The sequence below is a fragment of the Sprattus sprattus genome (assembly GCF_963457725.1).
Source record: "Sprattus sprattus genome assembly, chromosome: 17".
Taxonomy (NCBI): domain Eukaryota; kingdom Metazoa; phylum Chordata; class Actinopteri; order Clupeiformes; family Clupeidae; genus Sprattus; species Sprattus sprattus.
In genome coordinates, this window is record NC_137915.1 from 27,415,234 (window position 1) to 27,428,894 (window position 13,661).

General features: G+C 40.2%; 1 protein-coding gene across 2 annotated transcripts in view; it reads left to right on the plus strand.

The window, feature by feature from the left end:
• Positions 1-12,863, plus strand: part of fars2 (phenylalanyl-tRNA synthetase 2, mitochondrial) — a 45,053-nt gene extending 32,190 nt beyond the window's left edge. Inside the window, exon 8 of one of the 2 annotated variants that reach the window (XM_080855629.1) lies at positions 12,212-12,863. In XM_080855629.1, the coding sequence (XP_080711755.1) occupies positions 12,212-12,350 (139 nt within the window). In that variant the 3' untranslated portion in view covers positions 12,351-12,863. The remainder of the gene's footprint in view (positions 1-12,211) is intronic. The other variant, XM_080855630.1, reaches the window with a different exon arrangement.
• Positions 12,864-13,661: the final 798 nt, after the last annotated feature.

Sequence of the window (13,661 nt, forward strand, 5' to 3'; positions counted from 1 at the left end):
AACAATGTGACTGTAAATGGCTAGGGTTATAGAACACTGTAAATTGCTAGGGTTATAGAACACTGTAAATGGCAAGGGTTATAGAACACTGTGACTGTAAATGGCTAGGGGTAGAGAACACTGTAAATGGCTAGGGTTATAGAACACTGTAAATGGCTAGGGTTATAGAACACTGTGACTGTAAATGGCTAGGGGTAGAGAACACTGTAAATGGCTAGGGTTATAGAACACTGTGACTGTAAATGGCTAGGGGTAGAGAACACTGTAAATGGCTAGGGTTATAGAACATTGTCTGTAAATGGCTAGGGTTATAGAACACTGTAAATGGCTAGGGTTATAGAACACTGTGACTGTAAATGGCTAGGGTTATAGAACACTGTAAATGGTTAGGGTTATAGAACACTGTAAATGGCTAGGGTTATAGAACAATGTGACTGTAAATGGCTAGGGTTATAGAACACTGTAAATTGCTAGGGTTATAGAACACTGTAAATGGCTAGGGTTATAGAACACTGTGACTGTAAATGGCTAGGGGTAGAGAACACTGTAAATGGCTAGGGTTATAGAACACTGTGACTGTAAATGGCTAGGGGTAGAGAACACTGTAAATGGCTAGGGTTATAGAACATTGTCTGTAAATGGCTAGGGTTATAGAACACTGTAAATGGCTAGGGTTATATACACTGTAAATGGCTAGGGTTATAGAACACTGTGGGCCCTATTTTAACGATCAGAAACGCAAGTAGGACAGCGCCAAACGCAAGTAGCTGTGTGGGCGGCTCTATGGCGCATTTGCCATTATAACGGCGGAAAAAACACAGTTGCGCCCAGCGCAAATGTCAAATGGACTGGTCCAAAGGAGGTTACTCAGCCGTAGGTGTGGTTTGGGGCGTAATATGCAATAAACCAATCAGAGCGTCATCTCACATACCCTTTAAGAGCGAGGAGCGCATATTCCATAGTGGCTTGTTATTATAATGGCGGAATTACCTGGAGGAAGACCGTGAGGCCACCAGAACGTGTGTTACCAGAAACAATCACGGCAATATTTTCCCATGCTTGTTTGGAGAAATGTTTCTACTTTTCATTTCTCGTTTGTATTTTTTCAGTTACTAGCATTCGTTTTTTGGTGGCAACATATTTGAAATAAAAGTCACAAAAACATACTTTCCGATGTTTTGGGTTCACCCTCACTGAATCACTAGGTTATGTATGCATGGTAATAATATTGCACCCATCGGCACATGCAGTTTAACCTCACGTCTTCTAAAGTCCTCTAATCTATCCTCATTTATGTCATTGACACATCCATGATTCATGGCAATGTTGAGGGGGCACGTATGTGAATATGGGTGCAGTCTATAGCGCCAAGGACGCCAGGGAACCCATACTTCTCCCAGAACGCCTGTGTTGTACCCGATTCAGCACCCTCCGCGGCAGATGCACCCCCTCGACGGAGCGCGCACCACTCGCTTGATCGGAAAGGAAAGCAGTTCGCCTAAACAAACGCAGGGAAAAATACTATACTACGATTTCATTATTTGTGAAAGAGATGGAAGAGAAGAACACAAGTGATTACAGTCTTTAGAACTGTTCTAAAGAGTACAAACAACCAATGTTTTTCTTCCAAAAACCTCGGATAATAGCGAACGCAAAAGAACACCTTTTTGTTCTGTGGAAATATATAGCCTACCCCAGCCATGACTACAAAATGAATTAAGTTAATTTTCCTTTGAGCAAGTTGAATGTATTTGACACAGCGTTTCACAAGACTAAATATCGAGGGGGTGCATCTGCCGCGGAGGGTGCTGAATCGGGTACAACACTGCCATTACAATTAACCTGAATCATTTGGGTCAATGTTTACGCTACATGTATGCCTATTTTTTAAATATCTTGGATATGGATATCACAATGATTTCCTCATGTGGTAAATACTTTATTTTCCTTGAAATTATATATGGCTTGCCAAAAAATTGGTGTAAATCTCTCGTGTAGACGAGAGAAGTAAAGTGTAGCCTATTGTGCCGCCAAGCACGCGTCCTTAAAATAGCGTCTGAATATCGCCACAGACTCTAGACAATGCGCCTCTGACATTAGACTAGCTTTTTTCTGGTCAACAGTGCACGGCGCACGGCGTTGTTTTGAAACTGCACAATACCACTTGCTCCAGAGAAACGCCTTCTCTGTTCCGCCCCCGCCCATGTCGGGGCAAGTTTATTTCGAAGCGCGCCTCTGGAGGGAAAATCCCGCTGTGCGCCGGGTGCAAGATAGGAATGATACATGCGTCGGTGACAATGTCAATTGCGCTGGGTGCAAGATAGCGCCCTGTGACTGTAAATGGTTAGGGTTATAGAACACTGTGACTGTAAATGGCTAGGGTTAGTGAACACTGTGACTGTAAATGGCTAGGGTTAGAGAACACTGTAAATGGCTAGGGTTAGTCAACAATGTGATTGTAAATGGCTAGGGTTAGAGAACACTGTGACTGTAAATGGCTAGGGTTATAGAACACTGTGACATTGGAACTGTATTTGTAAATCGCAGTGACCTCATGATACAAAAGTGTTATTCCTCATAGTTCTCTGTCAAGACAATTTGTTTAAACTGACTAAATGTACATTCATTATCTCGTGGATTGATGCTGGCAAATGCAATTTAACGAATGTCCTTTGACAAAGAAGCAGTGTAATATGTGACAGTAAAATTTGTAACAGTCCACGCAACTAGAGTGCAGGTCCAATCCAGGACTGCTCTTATATCGAAGAACATTGAGACAGAAGTCATGTACATTTGTTGTTCTTGAGCAGCTTTGTGGGATTCTATATGTGTGGTGGATGTCTTTTGTTAGCTCCTTTCCATGTTAACCTGCAGCCAGGCACAGTGCAGGGTGTATTAAAACAGGCAGGCCCTGATCGTATTAAGATCTCCTAGGTTGCCCTGTAGATGTATAGGTGTTGACAAGCTGGAGTGGAGAATGCTGGGTAATCTATGTGTAATTGAGATTAGAGGTCAGAAGGGTGAGCGTGCTCTGCCTGCCCTGCAGTCCCCTGAGGAGCTGAGGAGCAGTGTGCAGTGTTTGCCGTATATGAGTCTGCATAAGTGTGTGCAAGCAAGCATGAGTGCAGTAAAGGTGGATATGAGTCTGCATAGGTGTGTGTATGCGAGCGTGTCTGCTGTAAAGGGAGGTGTCACAAAATGTTCAAACCAATGTCCTGTCAAGGATATGTTGTGTAAAAGTGAATATTGGAATTACTTATAGAATGTCTACAGAATTGTAGTATCCACTTTAAACTAATACACACTGCAGTCATAGGACAGTTTAACATCTATTTATTTACTCATCTGTTTTGGCATCATCTCACACAAAATATGCGGTCGAAGTGTGCATGCATAGTCAACATGTGAAACTCATCATCTTTTAGAAGTGTGCATGCATAGTCAACATGTGAAACTCATCATCTTTCAGAAGTGTGCATGCTTAGTCAACATGGGAATCTCTTCATCTTTCAGAAATGGTATCTGTCAGTAAGTGGCAGCAGAATTAGGCTTTGTGTGGGTAGAGTATTCATCCATAGACAGGCGTGCAGTTATCATTCAGTACTGTCTGCCATTGCAGATCCACCAAAGCAGGTGGAGAGTCTCATCAGCTGCCTGTCAACTGTACAAGCATCCTCTTTTCTGTCAGGTCAACCGACTTCAAATAGAGCTGTCAGAGCTGAGAGAGAGTGGGGAAGAAAGATCTATATTGAAGTGTCAGAGGGAGAGGGGGAGAGTGAGAGAAAAGAGGAAAGATCTAAAAGAACCGCAGGAGTGGGAGGTGGTCAGTGAGAGTGAGAGAGAGGGAATGAAAGAAAAGATGGATAAAATAGTAAACTAAGGATTAAAACCTTTCTTACCTTGCTTGCTATCTTATGGAAGTAATTAAAAGTTAAATAATTAGTAATGTGATTACTTTTACAAGAGAGTAACACATAAAGAATTCTAATAACATTTTAAGAGAAGTGAGAAGTGAATGAGTAATTTGTACTGGATTATTTTCGTTGAGTAACTTCGCCAACGCTGTTGATAAATCCAGGCATTGAAAGTGAGAAGAGTTATGAGAAAGGAGATCAGATGTATAAGTCATGCTAGACAACTGGGGGTAGATCAGTAGAATTCTATAATAATTACTTTATTGACAATGAAAGCTGGATGACTCTGAGGGCCTGATTTACTAACAGGATTGCGCCCATTTCTGGCGTAAAATAGCGGTCGTAAACATAAAACGGTATTTACTAAGGGGGCGCATTTGAGTAGAGTCGCATATTAACTCTTTGAGGGTGTGTACCTGCCAACAGGTGGGATGGCACGGAGACGTGGGTGGTAACGTAGGTGTGAAGCGCACTTTAATGGGAGGAGTGTGCCTAATGATGTATTGCGTGGTATTTACTAAACTGCCTGGCGAGCGCACGTCTCCGATTTGCGCGCTAATTTTCCGCCTCATAAAAGCACGTCTTAACCAGGAAGCGCATTTCCATTGAGTCTGAAAACGTTGATATGGCAGCAGTGATAAGAGCAAGGCGAAGAAAGAAGACAGAGACAGCGCACAGAAAAAAAATTTCAACTCGTATAACACATTTTCAGTTAAATGAACCACAAATCATTAGACGGTACAGGTTAACCAGCCACGCAATACTTCAATTACTGAACCAGATCACAGACGACATCTAACCCTCCAACCGGAGATCACATTCCATTCAATCAGTTGGTAAACTCTGGACAACATTGCAAATATTGGCATCGGATCATTTCAAACAGTTATAGCATCAGCAGTTGGTAAATCTCAGCCTTCATTCAGCCAAATATTCACACAGGTACTCGACGCATTGCTATGGTGCACTGGTCAATACATTTCCCCACTGCCACAGCTGAAATTAGAGACATCAAACAGGACTTTTTTTGAAATCGCAAACTTTCCGAACGTAATATGAACCATCGATTGCACCCACGTCCATATATATTGTAGTGAACCCATGTCCCTTGTAGAAATTATTAATCTCGCCATGTACACATCTATATTGTTATAATAGACAGTTTATGCATTAATGCCACCAATAGCATATTCTTTATAATCGTGTTCTTTTAAACATCTCGCTGTAGGTGATGGCGGGCAGAACAACAATATAGCAGCACACACATTGAATCAGGTTCAGTGATTGAGCGAACGTGAACCAATATATCTATCTCCACTTCGCTGAAGCTTCATTTTCTCTTCCTAAATAAATACCACGGAAAATGCGCAAAAACACTGTGCGTTAATGTGCGAACGCAGTTTAAGCAGCGGTCGCAATGTTAGTAAATCAGGCCCTATATAGGGCGGAGTAAACACAGTTTGCCCAGCGCATATCTGGTTTGATTAATACCACGGAAGATGCCCAAAAACACAATGCGTTAATGTGCGAACGCAGATTAAGCAGCGGTCGCATGTAAGTAAATCAGGCCCTGAGTCTTTCTTACACTGAATGACATGTGCAACATGATTTGCATTGCTCATTTTAAATTCTGTGGAAGCAATTTGTATCTCAACACTTCATCCTTTGTTATTTATTGCCTTTACTCATTTAAAACACCCAAACCACAGAACAGTCAAATAAATGAACATGTACAAAACAAATAAACAGCAGTTTGATCCAGTTGGCACACAAAAGATTGTCCTTGAAGTTCCTAAGCCTGGCCTCTCACACAGGCACTGCTCTTAATGATGGGCAAAATAAGTCCATGGTATCAATCAGAGTGATTGGACTTGAGGGGTGGTGTGCAGGAGACACTAATGCTGATTGGATCTCAGGTCCTTGAGGGCACTGCTCTCATACAGTCAGTTCTTTCTGAAGGCAAAATGTCCTCTCGAATACATATGTGTGATGGCACCTACATTTTAAGGATGTATGCCAGCTAGATGTATTTTGTTTCCAGCTGTAAGGATTTCTGTAAGTAGCCTCACTCATGGTGCATGTTGTGTGCGGTGTTCAGTAGCCTTAAAAATAAGTAAGAATATGATACTCTGTGGGACAAAAAAACAAAACAAGAATTCGGTGAAAAAACAAAAAAAAAGAACTATAACAACGGTGTCTGATACGATCCGTGTACCATAAAGGCTGCATTGTTATTTAAATCACAACTGCCACCAACTCCACTTGGGTACTGGCAGTACAAGGTCTCTGGCTTTGGTCTTCTTATGCCTAGATCTCCTACACTAACATAATTGATCTCCTACACGAACATTACTGGGAAATAAACTCATCATTTGTGGTGATTACTGGCTCTACAGTGTGAGCCTAACTGTGTTTGTTATGTGAGTGACCAAGCCATTTGCTGTTTGGAAATCATTATGTTCAACTTTGTTTTGCCCAGATCTGAAGAGGCAGATAATGCCTTCAGAGCTTTACTCTAATGCCCTCCCAATTTTACACCTCTTGCCTCCTGTAAAACTCCCATCACAAATGGTAAGGCTACTCAACACCGCACAAAACACGCACCATGAGTGAGGCTACTTAACACCGCACACAACACGGACCATGAGTAAGGCTACTTACAGAAATTTGCCTTCTCCCTGGAAGAAAACCACTCGTGAATAACCAGTAACACGTCAAAACATTCGAAAATGTTCAGTTAGGACAACGGAGGCATATGACGTGATTTAAAGACGTAGCTAGCCCTACTCTGGCTCTCAGTCGGTGGAAAAGCAAGCCGGTTCCAAGATAAGAACCAGCACCGAACCGCATAAGCACCAGCCCAGAACCAGCCCAGAGCCAGCTTTGGTGGAAAAGGGGTATATGAGGTGCATGACCCTTGTTCACTTTGACTAATTTGTGGAGTAGCGAATAATGTTCAATGCAAATATCCAGCGCTTTACTAGCCACTATCTTGTGCCATAAAGGTTCAAACAAAATTTCACAAAATGATGGATTGATTTCCATACTGATTTTGGCCGTTATTTCACTCAAAAATGCTCTGACACATTCAACATTCTACAGCAACACATTCTCTCATTCCTGAATTATGTTTTCCAGTGAAAACTCACATTAAAGCCCCATTATGTAACAATTATACTTCAGAATTAGGGTTAGGATAAGCAGTTTAACCTTAAAATAACAGCTTAAAAAAAATTGGGTCGCTACAATGACTTTTAATATGGAGAATCGCCTCCGTGCCATTGCGATACAAGGGTCCTTAGGCCCAATTTACACACAGGTTTTCGCGATGTCGGCGTCATCTTCGCGACATCTGCACGTAGATGTCGGGGCGCATTTACACACACCGCAGGAAGTTTCTCAGTTTGCCTCTGTTGATAGCGATGTTGCCTAGCAGCACTGTCTGTAACATGCCTTACAGATGTCGGGTCGCGTTTACACGCACTTTGAAGATGTCGGGGACTCCCGATGGGCTGTCGGGCGAATGGTACGGGGCTGTCGGCTGAAATTCGGCCGACATCGGCACACCGACAGTTACATTTGTGTTTAGACGCTGAATAAAGCTGTCGGTGTACAGAAAACCTGTGTGTAAATTGGGCCTTAGGCATATAACTGCGTTCTGTTGTTTTACCTGCCGATGCCCGCCGCCCTGACTTGTTGACTTTCTGCAGATCTAGTAAGTAGCTTATTTGCCGTCTTACTTTGTCTTGTATCGCACTTGCTTGATATTTGACTGTGTAAGGACAGTCGTTGAGTAACGAGTTTGTCATAATGTCAAAGTCAGCACATTTCAAGAGATTTCGTTAGTTTTAGCTGCTAGCATGCCGTTAGCGAATAGCTATTGATCCGTTTTGCTGCTTTAAAATAGATTTAATGCCATTGCAGGCTAATGATGGAAACTAAATTCAGCACCTCTGATGTATTTTGACCCAGTCCATAGGGGGGAAATGTTTATTCTCATGACCTTAAGATCAGTGAGTATTTGGATGAGGAGGCCAATTCTCTATCAGTGTATCTTTTAAAACCAGCTTCCTGCAAAACTTGCTCATGGAGTCCATTCCCATTTAAAGGCAAATACATTGATTATAGTGAAATAGAACGCAGAACAAAGTATGTTAAGTAAACAGTGCTTTTTTTGGATATTGTGATGAAATATCAAATATCATTAAGAAATTAAATTAAGGTTAATGCTTTTATTGTTCACTGGTGGTAACACATCGTTGTGTTTGTATGTTGTTAGCTGAACAACTTCATCAGAAATTGAATTTGCCTCTTCCACACTACAATAGCTAGGTTTCCATCCAGTGGCTTGATGTACATTTTAAGAATAAGACATCCTGAAATTTTAATTCTTTTAAAATCTCAAATAAGAACGTTTTTAGCCGTATGGTGGTGGATTAACCCCTGATTCACATAGGGTAAAATGGAACTAAGGTTGATATAATGGGGTTACTTCAAATCAACATGAGGTTTGTGGTTTTAGTTGAAATTGCCCAAGACAACCTCGGGTCTATAACCCACACCTCTTCACAACTCCTTGAGATTAGTTGTGTCCATTTCTTATTGGCATAACCGAGGTGATGGACATGCAGCCAGACTCACATTTACTTTCACAAAAGCACTCAATAAGCGAATGAGACACAGTCACTGTCATTGGATCAACAGCACATCTGGACTGCTTTCATTCAATGTATCATTTTATGTAGGCAGCAAAGCACACATACAGCAGGTTATCAGGTTGATACTATGAAGGTATCAAAGGTACATTAAAGGACATTACCCATCTCTTTGGCCCAGCAGCATCAGTGCTGGAGCATGTATCAATGTTCCTGCCATAAGTTAGTGACTCAGAATCTGCCTTGTGCTGTCCTAGCTTGAGCTCACTCACCTCATGGGCCACATATATAGTACTTCTGTTTGTTACTACTACAACTACTACTAATACTGTTACTGTAAAACTGTACTAAGAAGTGCCTGTTGTAGTTTACTAACAGGTTTAACAAGACAATAGGGGACATAATGAATGTTTTCTGAAGGCACCACATTCGTAGTGGAGACTGGGTCACATACTCAATGGGATTTATCAAACCTGATGCTAGTTCATGTTTTTCTAATAGTAGGCAGTATTTAACAGACTTGGTTGCTTGGACGAGACATTGACAGTGAGAGGGAAAAGAGAGAGTGTTGGCGTGTATATGATTTGTGCTTGCAAATAATAATACACTTGCACTTCATATTAAGCCATTTAGGGATATGTGTCATGCAAACCTGTACAATTTTCTCTTTGCAAAAATTAAGGTGAGCTTATTCAAAGCCAAAGCCTTTCATTATTTTATTTTGTTCCAGCCAGTTTAAGAACCTTGCTTGACTATTGACTTGCTGTTCTCTGGTGGCTCTATTTTTGTACCATGCCATAACACACACACACACACACACACACAAAGTGACTTGGCGTTAACTTAACCAAACCTAAGAGATAAGAGGTATTGATTTAGCTCCCTCCAAGAGGCCCTCTGAAATATAACATGTTCAAATTACTGAAGTGCCCCTAGGATCCATTTTAAATAGATCACACCACCAGACAGGCACAGACAGCTAAATGTGCTAATAAGAAACAATATACCTTCATTATGCTCATGGCAGGAGCTTCATGTCTGTCTGGCAGCCATCCTTAACCCATTAGCATGATTTATGCTAAGCCCAACACTTCTGAGTTCTTCCCACCTTATTCACCAGCCAGCTAATTAAGGATATTTGGTGTATACTTGATAAACAGCAAAAGTGCCAATCAATTGGATTCTTCAATGAGATATCTCTGACTGGATTGCTGCCTCTCACATGCTCTTGATTTTAACCTTCTCAGGTCACAGGGCAGACTAATAGACTATTATATTTATATATATTTATATGAAGATGAATATGAATATGTAATATAAACAGGGTCCATTTCCGTCACTTGTCTCTGCACTCAACAGCCTTGTAACCCTATCTTAATGATTGTGCCAATTTTAGCCTCATCTCTACGGCAGAGAGTCTCCAAGATACCTGCATGTGCCCCTTAGTGCAGGTCACCTTACAGCGGAGGATCTTGGGGACACCCTGGCATAAACTCATCTTACAGCGGAGGATCTCAAGGACACCCTGGTATAAAATCATCCTGATCCCCTCCCACTGGTGCAGAGGGAGAGCAGACTAGATCGATTTCTATCTTCCACCTTTGGCAAAAAGTTGGCCTCCTCAAATACTTTGCCTTCTTCTTCCTCTGCTACTTTAAAAAGGTTGAGGCCCAAAAAATATCTCTGGGCCGACAAAAACAAAGAAAAGCAGATGGATTGTGAGGGGTAGTAAAAGTTCGGGTTAAAAGAGGAAATGTTTTCAAATGTGTGCAAAATCTTATAGTAGGACCTCATTTGCATTGCCTTCTAGCCCTTTGACACAAGTCCACACGGGAGGCATCTGAGGTACTGGAGACACGGAGATACTGGTTGTTCAGGGGGGTAGGGGTGGGCGATATCGACTAACATTTTTATCACAGTATTTCTGACTGTATGGACAGTATCAGTATTAAATCACAGTATGTATCATCTGAAGTCCATACTATTTTATCTTCCCAGTAGCAAAAGCAGCTAAAATGATGCCTTTAACAAGAATTTATAAAAAAAAAATTAAACTCAAAGAATAAGATCATCAAGAAAGGATTAAGGTATGAAAAGTATTTTTTCATTAACATTATAAACATGAAACATTGAAGAGTTTCGGTGCCTGAGCCGATTTAAATAAATAACAGCAACAAATCATGCAGCTAAATCTTGAAAACTTATGTAAAATGTTGTCTTATAAACAGGAATTATTTCAGGCTGAAACATGAAACACAGGGGCTGCTTCCAAAACAGTAGAAAACTAGCGATAGCTAACTAGCAGTAACGTTAGTGGTGTAAGTATGATCTGTATGAATTATTTTGTATTTTTTTGCCAGGCAGATTTCGTGGGGCACATTTACAACTTCCCTAGCTCCCACTATAAACTTTGTCCTGTGTCGCTCATTGGTGTTTTCATAGCAACAGTCTTATGACAATGAAGAGCAGGCAGCATTTCAAAGAACAAGAACAAACAGAGCTAGCCATTAACCTTTTAACAGAGAAAATACCGAAAGGTAAACAAACAACTGTGAACTAGTTCAGTGTGTTGCCCTGAGGGGAAATGGGCATGAGAGCCGTTTGGTTGTACTTATTTATATTTATTTAAGTAGACTATAAACTGTTGTTTACAGTTAATATAAGGTTCATAGTTTGAAGTGTAAAAAAAAAAGCTGTAGTTTGAAGCCAAATGTTTTGTATGTATTTATATTAATAGTATACTTTAAAAAGTTCATATATTCAAATATGCCATGGGTTGTGGATTCTAATTCGGACCTGAACCTGAACGTGGGTTTAGGTATGCATCCCTACCAAGAATACTTGTATACATTAGGCTAACTTTTTACAGCAGTAGGAGTAGGATGTGTTAAAAAGGGCGAGTTGGGCAACTTATTGAAAAAATAAAAGTAATTGCTGCAAATTAAAGGCTGAGCAATAAAAACGTAATTCAAAACTCTATTTCAAAGATGTATGGAATATAGCACACGCTGTGTTTCTTTGCAAAGGATGTAGCTAGCTATTGTAAACCAAATTGACAGAATTAATGTGTTTGTTTTAAAAATTTTCTCTCAACCTGACATGATCAAATGAAAGTCCGAAGTACTCTTGTCCGAGAAAGCACGCTGTATCCATTATCGATTGACAAGTTTTGTCATGTTTTGTGATATATGACAAGGTAAATACAGTTAGTATAAATAACCCCAAAATTTCCAGTTTATAATCGTTAATTCCCGTATAATCCCATTTTGTTTCCAATTTCCAGTTCCCAATTATGAATACCATTATGCAAGTACTACTTGCCTTTTTTTTTTTTTTTATATATATTTATTCATTTTCTAATGTCTGTTTTTAATGTTTTGTGAGTCACTCTGGACAAGAGTGTCTTCTAAATACTCTAACCCTAAACGAGCCGGGTAGTGTGATTCCACTCTCGCTTGGATAAAAGTGTCCCTAGATTACCTTTACCTTGAAATAACTAGATTTGTGTTTTTCTTTTTCAATTGTGAATGGTTCAAGTTTGTGATGTATTGAGTGTATTGTCTGTATGAAATACCACATTGTAAGAGACGCAAAACGTGCCCATTAAATCATGTGATGTCTCAACTGATTTCTCATTTTCAGAAGCAAAAGGACCAGCCACTGCTACCGCATCACCTACCGACACACAGACAGGACTCTAACGCAAGAGGAGGTGCGGACTGTCCATCAGGAGATTGAACAGGCTGTCGAACAACAGTTGGGGGGGGAAGGGAGGTACTGACTCTCTTTCCACTCCATAAAGGTATATTCAAGATCTCTGACCCCCGAACTGTCCTATGAGATATTTTGTGTATGATTGATAGTCATCTTTTCAGACTATTATTATCATGAAGGAGATGCCATTGTACAGCGTACTGGAAGGATATTACCACACAGTACATTTACAATACAGACATTACACCTTGGATTAAGCTTTCATCAGTCACCACGTGTTGTAATAATTCAATTTGTTGCATTGTTGCTGAAAGGGGATATTAGAGTTCCACATGCAACCCTGCTGGTTCTCTGTGAAGGCCTGAATTGGTGAGGAGAGGAAAATACAAAGAAATGCAGTAAAGCACACATCTGTTTCCATGTTGCACTTTGCTTAAGGATATGTGATGTATGCAGATTGTTCTGCTGTAATACCTTTCTCGAAGGAACATTTCACTAATGCTGCTTCTGAACTAGGAAAGCTGGTTTTTGCTATGTAGCAAATTGTTATCATATACTATGAGTTGTAATAAATTGCATAATTTACTAGTGTCTGTGTTTTTTTATATTAATTCATTTTTAAATAAATCTATGTATTTACTCTATGTATTTACCATCCTTTGAAGTACAATTAAACACATCCTAAGGACTTTAAAACCCACTAGCCTTCTCAAAGGCATTTCGATTCAGAGCACACCTGAAACCAACTACTTTTTTGAAAAACAGCAGACCTGTGTGATTATTTTAATTGTATTATGATTTCCTAAATATAGACAATGCCATTTCCTGGGTCACCTCTTTCAAAGTAAAGGATGTCCTTGGCTCTTAGCAATCCACTGCTCTAACAAAAGCAAGCCTTCCTTTATTAACAGCTCTGTGTATATATGGGTTGTTATGCAATTAAAAAAATTTATGTAGTTAATTACAGGCTTTGTGATTAATTCATCTAAATGAATCGCATATATAAATTTACCGTGAGAAGCATTGACAAATCTGTCAGATTTGGCTTGGCAGTGTAATGTTCACCACACATTAATGGCAAACATATGAGCTTCATTTCATGAAAAACACATTTTCTTTATTCCTGATTAACCCATGTCATAGTTTGTCTAAAACTATCTGAAATAACATCAGACTACACTGACAACTAAAGCAATGATCAAATCTTTCTATTTTATACTAATGCTTGCTCCATATGAAAGCACCCAGTGGGAGAAATACAAACTGTTACCACAAGGCAGTCCACCATTCAAGTGCATCCTACACGGTCGACACTGAAAGCTTTGGATATGGGATCAAGGGGCTTCGTAGAGTGCGATTAATCAGCCTTAACTGTTTT